The sequence below is a fragment of the Merops nubicus genome, unplaced genomic scaffold (assembly GCF_000691845.1).
Source record: "Merops nubicus isolate BGI_N331 unplaced genomic scaffold, ASM69184v1 scaffold9050, whole genome shotgun sequence".
Lineage (NCBI taxonomy): Eukaryota > Metazoa > Chordata > Aves > Coraciiformes > Meropidae > Merops > Merops nubicus.
In genome coordinates, this window is record NW_008580850.1 from 9,500 (window position 1) to 19,361 (window position 9,862).

At 42.9% G+C, this 9,862-nt stretch overlaps 1 protein-coding gene across 1 annotated transcript in view; it reads left to right on the plus strand.

The window, feature by feature from the left end:
* Positions 1-9,281, plus strand: part of GALNT15 (polypeptide N-acetylgalactosaminyltransferase 15) — a gene marked incomplete at its 5' end in the record, with an annotated part of 17,757 nt that extends 8,476 nt beyond the window's left edge. Inside the window, 6 exons of the mRNA XM_008942903.1 lie at positions 306-423; positions 1,213-1,407; positions 5,630-5,761; positions 6,846-6,947; positions 7,788-7,928; positions 9,135-9,281. Of these exons, the coding sequence (XP_008941151.1) occupies positions 306-423; positions 1,213-1,407; positions 5,630-5,761; positions 6,846-6,947; positions 7,788-7,928; positions 9,135-9,281 (835 nt within the window). The remainder of the gene's footprint in view (positions 1-305; positions 424-1,212; positions 1,408-5,629; positions 5,762-6,845; positions 6,948-7,787; positions 7,929-9,134) is intronic.
* Between the last annotated feature and the right edge of the window lie 581 nt (positions 9,282-9,862).

Here is a 9,862-nt window from a genome sequence, read left to right on the forward strand (position 1 = left end):
TACAGAGTAAAAAAGAGATGTCTTAATCATGATCTCTTTGTGTACATGTATGTACATGTATCTAACATTTCCCACCGTTCTGAGCCTTATTTGAAAAATCAGCTTGTGGCTCCCTTCTCCAAGCAAATCCTACAGTAAGGTTCCAGTTATTCTTTATTTTGGTTAGATAATTCATTCAAGCTTATATGGAGTAGTGTTCAATCATTTTGTAGCACTAGCTCTATGGAAATTGTGGGATTTTTACCTTTTAGACAATTCTCTATCCAAAACCCAAGGTGTTCACTTCCAAACTGTTTTCTACACAGGAGTCCTGTGGTAGCTGGTGCTGTGGTGGCTATGGATCGACATCACTTCCAAAACACCGGAGCTTATGATTCTGACATGACCATGTGGGGTGCAGAAAATCTGGAGCTATCTATAAGGGTAAGAACCTTAATTAAAATATCCAGCTGTGGTAACTATTGGGCTTTTAAGGAACCTGAATAAAAAGGCAAGAAGCAATTTATAAAAGTAGTTAAGTGCAGAATGTCTTGCGGTATGGAGAATATCATTTTCCTTGCAGAAATCTATCCCCATGCTCTGTGATCTGGCAGAACTATAGAAGAATGTTCAGCTGCTGTGAGTTAGGAGCATTATGTCAGGAGAAGGAGGTTTCACTGGCTGTCGATATCTGCCTGAGGACTGAGTCACCAGTTTTGGCCCTTCTGAAAGTTGCCTCTTCTTTTTTTTGGCATGTAAAATGCACCAAAAGGAAAGTACTTTATTTCTTTGCCAACCCGTAGTTTTAATATCAAATTGTTTATATTAAATTATTTGCACTGATTTTTGCTGAACACAAAGAGTAGCAGGGATTAATAAAGCAATGAAAATTGCAAACACAAAGGGTACAGAGTCTTTAATGTCCCGGACACAAGAATACGTGCCCTCAGGTCTTTTCTCTACACTGCACTGTTTGTGCACAGAGAAACATAAAAGCATATAAAGAGCATACTGGGTCAAATCAAAGGTCTGTGTTGCCCAGCATTTTCCTCTGTGTCCCTCCATCCATGAGGAACAGTGTTTGAAGAAGCATCTAATAGTGCTCGTGCTGTTTCCAGCAATGTGCAGATTAGTATTTCCTGAGGCAGAGTCTACAGTAAAGGAGCTTCTCCTTTTTAGATGAAGGTGATCTAAATAAGGTAATCGCTTTTTGTGCTTTCACTTGTGTTTCAGACCTGGCTCTGTGGTGGATCTGTAGAAATTATTCCATGCTCCCGGGTTGGGCATGTCTATCGAAGTCACTTCCCCCGTGTCTTCCCCTATGAAGAGGCCATTGTGAGGAACAAAATCCGAATAGCAGAGACCTGGCTGGGCTCTTTTAAAGAGAACTTCTACAAGCACAACACAGTGGCTTTCTTAATCAGCAAGGTAAAGACATCTGTAGTGGTTTGCTTCTGAGGGGAAGATGTATTGAGGTAGGTGAAGGGGGTGCAGTAAGGGTGGGGGTGTCTGTGTGCAGTCAAACATTCAACATGCATGTTACTGGGGGTAGTCTTGTTATGAAACCTTCCAGTGGAAGAGCTGTCAGGTCAGGAAGGAAGGAGAGGAACTTATGCTGATGAACTGTTTGCTGGAGTTCTCTTAGAGTATGACTTCTCCAAATGACTCCTCCTTCAGCTTGCCCAACAAGCTGTGATTTATTTTCCAGTGATAGTACATGGAGGGTTGCAGTGGGGGAGCTAGTAGCACTGTGTGCTCAAATGGGCCTCCTAGAGGATTCATTCTTCAGTATTGGAGGTCTTCCCCATGGAATTCATGAAGATATTCAGTAATATTCACATACATGTGGCAAATGGTGGTGTCTCCTGCTGGAGGGGGACGTATCTGAGCATTCTAGTGACAAGGCAGGGGACAGACTTGTGAGCAGCTGTGTATGAAGACATGTCATTCATCATGTTCATTTAATGATGCCATGCTTTTAAGAAGAAAAAGATTCACTGAAGACAATTAGGTAGAGCACGGGTGGATGCTGTGCAAAATTTCCCATTCATTTTTTCTCCTGCTTTCCAGTCCTACATGTCTCAGTCATTGCAGTGCTGGATGTCATGTAAGAAAGCCAGATACAGCAGGAGCTGCACTGGAGTGGGGAAAGGAGAAGGGCTGTGCATTGGTGTGGCCTCTTGCTTCTCTCTGGGCATCCAGTCTGACCTCCTTCCACTCCACCTCTCCAGATCTGCCTCTCCAGTCAGCCTGCTATGCTAGTCCTAGAGTCTGAGGCTATCACAGTCCTTTTTTTATTTATTTCCTCCTTTTTATGAAGCTTCTCCCTCCTCATCTTGGTTACAGGTCTGAACTCCACTGGCCAGAATTGCATCAGTTGACTGACAAGGGTTACAGCCACGTAATTGCACGGAGGATGCTAGGCTGAGTCTTGTAAGATGGGCAATTAGGCCTTTAAATCATTTAATAATTTCCTGAAGGTCTTTCTAGTCAACTTGGAAGCAATTTTCTGTACTAAAAAGCACAGCCATCAGCGATACAGTTTACTAGCTGTAAGCACCATGACCTTTTGCCTGAGAATTTATTCTGGCTGGGATACTTTTAGTACACCTAAGTACAATGCTCCTTCAAATGATCAATGTTACGATCTCTGTGCTCAGCACCCCATAACAAAAAGCCCTTTTCTCTGTTCCTCTCTTTCGCAGCCAATATTTTCAGTGTGTCAGTGCAGCAGGATGTAGTTCAAAAGACACGAGCAGGCAGTGACATTATTGCCGCCCAGCTGCAGAGGGGCCCGGCGGGGATTTATGGCAGGCAGGGTGCACAGAGCAACCTACTGGGCACCACAAAAACCTCTGGGAGACCTGACTGCCAACATGGCCCACTGCAGGAAATAACCAGCAACCCCATTTCACTTGCTTTATACATCTTCCCATTTTATGATCTGAATTGCATCCTGCACACGATGCCTGTGGTGTGAGTGTTAATGCAGATGAATAAGGTTCTTCTCAGCTTTCTACTGTTTCAGCCACTGTCTCTTTTTCTCCTTTTCTTAGGTAGTTTATTTAATTTACAAGCAGTTTCCTTTCAGATTCCTTTACAGGGATAATGCCTTTCTTTATTTGCACAATTTATTCGGCATCCAATGCAGACTGTAACTAGTATGACAAAATGAGATTTACTGCCATCACCTTCTTCAGCCAAAGCAGAGGCCTATGAGAAACATCTCTTTTTAGGGAAAGTCTTATACTTCTTTGCTTTCCTTTTCCAAGAAAATCTCTTCAGGACAGGTTTGTGTGATGCTGAATTCCTGAACTTTGTTGTTATGCTTATTGAATCTAAGACTGCTACTAAACTATGAGGTTCTCTTTAACATATTGCAACTGTTGAGCTTTGCTCTTGCAGATTAAAGGGGCTGGCACATGGAATCCAGACCAGTTTCTTGGAATCCAAACCTGCATTTTTAAATTACAGGGGGAGACCTACTGCTGGCAAGAGAGAGGAACGAGACTTAAGGGTGGTGAGATATTTTTAGTATTTGGGCACTGAGAGATTTAGGAAAGTGTTTTGTGTGGTTTAAAATGGAAAGGTTAGACACTTACCTGCTTAGAGGTCTTCAGAACCCTGCTAGCCACCTTCAGTGCTACATACCCTCAAGTACTCAGACTGTCTGTCGTTCACAGTGCAGATGCCTGTAGCTGCACCAAGGCTTGAAGGCACTTATCTTTTTTCAGAGTAAAGTTGCTACTAGGAAAGGTGAGAGTTGATATAGTGTGTATATAATCTGAGAAAACACATAAATCATAGGAAGGGTTTTATGCCTTTATAGCTGCAAGACACATTCACTTACTAGATTTAATAGCTGTCAGTAATGTGGTAGACTATATTTTGGGCTAAATTCTGTCATCACTTACATCCTCAGATCATGAAGGACTGGCAATAACTGGGTAATTTGGGCTGTTGAAGGTCAGGAAACTGAATTTTACTCAGCAGGGAAAATTCTATACTGATTGACAATCTGATACAACCCCAGTGACTTCAGAGCAACTGGTAACAAACTTGGCTTTGACTTTTTGAATCAAAAAGGTGACAAAGACCAACTTAATCTGCAGTATAATAATGATTTTTAGAGGAAATACTTCTTTTCACAATGTATGCTACTTCTGAAACATTCACTTCTGTCAGAATGACAGACTAAATGCTGACTTAGCACAAAGTTGGCGGAAGGCTATATCTTGTCCTCCTCCTTTAGAATCACATTTAGGCTGGAAAGAACCTTTAAGATCATTGAGTTCAAATGTTAACCCAGCACTGCCAAGTCCACTGCTAAATCATGTCCCTAAGAACCACATCTACATGTCATTTAAATATATAGGGATGGTGACTCTACCACTTCCCTGGGCAGCCTGTTCAACCCTTAACAACCCTTTCTGTGGAGAAATTTTTCCTAACCTAAACCTTCCCTGGCACAACTTGACATCATTTCCTCTTGTCCTGTCTCTTGTTACATGGGAGAAGAGACCAACCCAACCTTGCTACAACCTCCTTTCATGTAGTTGTAGAGAGCAATAAGGTCTCCCTTCAGCCTCCTTTTTTTTTCCAGGCTAAACAACCCCAGTTCCCTCAGCTGCTCCTCATAAGATGTGCTCTAGACCCTTCACCCTTTGCATACTCATAAGAGATATATATCAAAGTCTATAACATGCAGGTCTTCTGCTGCCCACTTGTCCAACATAGAATGATATTATCATCAACAGGCAGACCAGCAGCCAAACTCCTCCCTCCACTCCCACATCACACACCAGAGATCCAAAGTGCCAGACAACCAGAGGGAGGAACAAGTCAGTGCACTCACCCACCACAGTGGATGTGAAGAAGGGAGTGAGCCAGAGGGGGAGCCAAGCCATGGGCAATGGTAGCAGCTAGGCTACCAGTTATATAGCAGGGACTCAGACACAGTGTCATGTTCTGGCCCCACTGTTCTGGGAACTCCACTTGCCATGAAGAGTCAGGGAGCCCTTCCAATAGCCAGAACCCCCACACAGCACATGCACTGTGTAGGCAAACCTCCCAACCCCACTGCAAGCAGAGTCAGCTCTCACTCACAGCATAGTATGTAAAGATGGGAGCAAGCTGGCTATGGAACCAAGCCATGGGAGATAGAAGGGCCCAGGCAACCAATCCAATTATGCAGAATTTTCCCAGAGAGAGACTCATGATCTTCTGCCATCCTGTAAACTCCACTTCCTATGAAGAGTCAATGAGCCCCTTCAACAACCAGAACCCTCACACAGCACATATATAGACTTCCCAACTCCACTGCAAGCAGAATCAGCTCTTACAGAGATGACTTCCTGCCCAGCCTCCAAGTTACTGTGGAAGGTAGGGGCACTTGGTGGTGATCTCCTCATCAGTTCCCACCCAAGGCTGGCCAGACCCTGGATGAAAACCAGTCAGGAGGGTCTTTCTTGCCTGGTTGTGGACGTCATCCATATGCCAACCCTCATTCAGGGCTGGGGGTTTAATCCCAGAACTTAAGCAGGATAGAAGAAGTGGTAGAAATAATTCCTACATGGTAATTTTCATTTCTAGCATCTGTAATCACAAATAACACTAGTAACCTTGTTGGCCATGTGCTTTCTTCATAAAGGCAGAGAACCCAGACTGCAGTGAACGCCTTCAGCTACAGAAGAGACTGGGCTGTAGAAATTTCCAATGGTTTGTATCAAATGTGTACCCTGAACTCTCCCAACCTGAAGACACACCAAGGTTCTCTGGCAAGGTAAGAGAAAACACACTATAAAGAATGATTAGTAGGTTTGCATTGTTCAAAAACCCCAGTGTCACTTCCATGTACTTAGTGAGCATGGAGTAAGAGGCTGTTCCTGCTTTGAAACATTTATTGTCCAAAAAGACAAGGCAACAAAGATGGGAGGAGAAAGAAAAGGACAGAGAAGGCAAACAACTGGTCCAAACTCTCACATAAACTGAAAGCCACTGAGAGCCAGCCAGAAGCCGAATCCAGATTCTCTTGGTTCAGCCTCACAGCTCAGAGGATCCTAACATGAGGCTCTCTAGGTGCCATTGGCAATGGAAAAACATGATGTTGCCTCATGAAGATGGTAACTGCAAAAGCAGCTGAGATGCCTCTCTGCTGACCCACGTGCATGAAAAGAAATAAGCATTTCTTCAGTGCTGCACTTCCCACAAGGGCAGAAGTGGTATCATAGCAGTTCCTTGGCTGTGTACAGGAGGCAATATTCTCAGTGGGGGACTTTTTTAAACTCCTAAGTTGATAACTATCATTTCTTAAAATATTAATTTCTTCCAGGCAGCCTTACTGGAAGGTTTTTTTCCCAAGGCAACAAAGTCCACTAATTAGGTCACTCTGCTAGATGTAGCCAGATCCTACTGTGTCTTTTTACTATTTTGTCTGCTTTTTATTATCAAGGTTTCCTTGAGAAGGGTGTAAGAACTGAGTCTGGATCACAGAAACTGTGACATGCTTTCTTCTTCTGGAGTATCTTGGATTTTTTCTGACTACAGTGTCCAGTTGAAGTGCAATTTTCTATTAGTGTAAAAATTTTGACAGATTTCTTTTAACTATCATTATAGTTAAAAGCAGAAGTGGGTGTTAAACAAAATTCACAGGGTAACACTGACCTTTGGTGACACTCTGCTTTTTACATCAGATCAGTTTTCAAAATCAATATGCAAGACCTAGTCTGAAAGAAAAAATATGTTGCCTGAATTGTAAGAAAAACTTACATATCATAAAGAGATAACATCACCAAAAAAAAGTTAGCTGAAGGAAAACTTGTTTGTACTTGGTTGTGCTTTATTTCAGTGTAAATGTTTGCTTACAGCTTTACAATACTGGTGCTGGCCTCTGTGCAGATTACAGGCCTGGAAGAGCCACTGCAGAGGGCTCCATCGAACTCTCCCCTTGCAGCGACAGCCTCACCCAGGTACTGCTTACCTTAAGCATACAGGCACTGTACCAGATCTAGGGAACCACCCAGAAGACTGTCACTCCAACATGGAAATGGCTAGGTTGGCATTAGTGAAAATACTGACGCATTCAAAATTGGACATGAGCTAAGGCAGCAATGCCCACCTCTGCAGCTCAGTGCCATTCAAAAACTGGCAATGTTCCATCTGCCACTGAAGCCAGATACCCACACTTTGCTTCACAAGAGATCAGTAAGTGCCTATTTGTTAGTATCTTTGGTAATGTCTGGAGAACAGGAAGCCTGGAAGCAAAAAATATGTAACATTTCTAGACTAATGGGGATAGGTTTACCCCCTTATTGCCTGAAACTGCAGTAAAGACAAGAGGGAAATTAATGCAGACTCTCAGGCTGGCATTAGCCTAGCAAGTTCATCTGTTAAGAGAAGCCAAGTCAATACAAGTCAACTGTAGATATTTACTCCACATCCCAAGCAAGTTTTGCTGCTCACACTGAGCTCAGGGTGAGCTGTAGGCACATTTCTAACTGCAATGTGTGCAGAAGCTGTCAGAAACATCGTTCTGTTCAAATACTTATTAAACTAAAAAAAAATTATTATAGGATGGGTTTACTTAATACATAATTACAATCCACAAAACCTTTCCTTAGGTAAATAATTATGCCAGAATTAGCCAGTGGGAAGGATTGCTTTGCAAGGTCAAGGCTGTTTAGTCTCCATCACCCGTGTTTGGGTTGCATCTTAACAAACACGTACAGGAAATTATTTTTTGAATTAGTGTGTAAAAATGAATTGGGATGTCCTTCCATCGTTGTTCAAGCAACCCCTCCCTTTTCCAGCACTTTGAATACAGCAGCAGGAAGGAAATCCGGCTTGGCTCTGCTCCGCTGTTCTGCTTCGATGTCACACACGGGAACGTTCTCCCCCAAAACTGTACAAAGGAGACGGACAGCAGCCACCAGCACTGGGATGTCCAGGAGGTCAGTGGTCACTCTGCTGTTAGAGGAAGGCTGCTGACAGTGACTGTGGGAGCGCTGAGTGAGTGACAGCACATGTGTGTGGGGATGGGGTATGTAGTGATAGGATGTGGGCTTGTAGTGATAGGTCACGGGGTCATGGCTTCAAATGGGAAGAGGGCAGGTTTAGATTAGATGTAAGGAAGAAGCTCTTCACTATGAGGGCAGTGAGATACTGGAAGAGGTTGCCCAGGGAAGTTATGGATGCCCCATCACTGGAGGGGTTCAAGACCAGGTTGGATGGGGCTTTGGGCAACCTGGTCTAGTGGGAGGTGTCCCTGCCTGTGGCAGGGGTTTTGAACTAGATGATCTTTAATGTCCATTTCAACCCAAACCATTCTATGATTCTATGTGAAGAGCAGGTTTCACTTCTGTACCACTTTCACCCCAGAAATTTAGGATGCCTCCTGCACATTTACGCTGTCTATGTGAAATATATTTGGGTTAAAAATACAAATTACAGGAATCCTACCTAAATTCATATGTTCTTGCTTTAACTGTTTGTCTTACTGGCCTTATAGGAATAAAATCAAACTCAGTGGTTGTGAAAATAAGAGCAGGGCAAATCCTTGCCTACTTCTTCAGGATTGCGGAAGGGTCTGGGAGTCCTGAACCCTTCCAAATGAGAGCCCATTGGGAGCAGGGGAAACATTACAATTCCTCCTGTATTGTTAGAGAAGAGCAAACTTCCTATTAGAGGATTTTGTATTATTCTGTAGACTTCTCCCAGCAGACCAGGAACTCATCTACAAGACTGAAAAATGTCATGCCCTAGGATGGCCTGAGGAAATAGCTGTTACTGTAGTTTTAGGGATGCTGCAGTCCTCTGGTACAGTTCCTACTGTAATTTGCTTTGATTCTTAAGATAAGCACTGGTCCTTTTGAAATTTTGTGGCCTGTAGTTGATGCTGATGACAACCTGTATCCACGAGTGGTGGAAAAGAGATTCCTTGAATTCTGCTCGTACCGCTCCTATCAGCTTCAAAAGGAATTATGAATACTCACTGAATCCTACTCATTATCTTTAAAGTAATACTTACAAATTTTGAACAACCGGTCATTACTGGTGAACTATTGTATGTGAAAAGTTTCAGAAATATGGCCTAGCTTTTACTGGAAATCCGTCATTTTTAATTTGTTCTTTCTTTCCCTCCTTCTCTCACCTTGTAGAATGGAATGATTGTCCATGTCCTTTCTGGCAAATGCATAGAGGCAGCAAAGAATGAAGATGAGAAGGACTTATATTTGTCTGTATGCAATAAGAATGCAAATCAGGTGTGGCAATTTGAACATTCCCATGTGCTACGTCAGACATGACTGATAGGTCTCTATGGAGATCAAGTCTCCAAAACCTAACGTGACTTCTGTTTGGCATGTAACTTACACGTCCTGCACGGACACGGAAGGTGTTTGTGTTTGCTGTAACACGCAGGGAAGTGATGAAGGTTTCTCATCCCAAAGCCTGGCTCAAATAGTTGCTGGCAGGTCCTGGTTTATTCAGCTCTAGCTAAAATTTCAGTGAAGCAGGGAATAAAGATACTGAGAGCATCTATAGATTCACAACTCTGCTACTGCAGAAGACAGTTATGTTTGCCCTTTGAAGGAAACATGGAAAATTGGCTGCCAGACAGCTTGTCTTCAGCATATTCTGTGACTTCTGAGGATACAGGAAAACAAATGTTTTTGAAGCTGTAAGAGGAAGCCAACCAAACCAGGGTAAGAGGTTAGCCTTGTTTCACAGAGCACTCAACTCGTACAAAAAAAAAGCAGATTTTGTATGCATAAAAGTAGTAGATATTTTCACATGTAATAGCTAAAATTTTGTTTTCCAACTAGCCTGAGCCATTTCTACCCTCTATGAGATTGCACAGAGCATAAATTAGTACTTAATTAGGCAC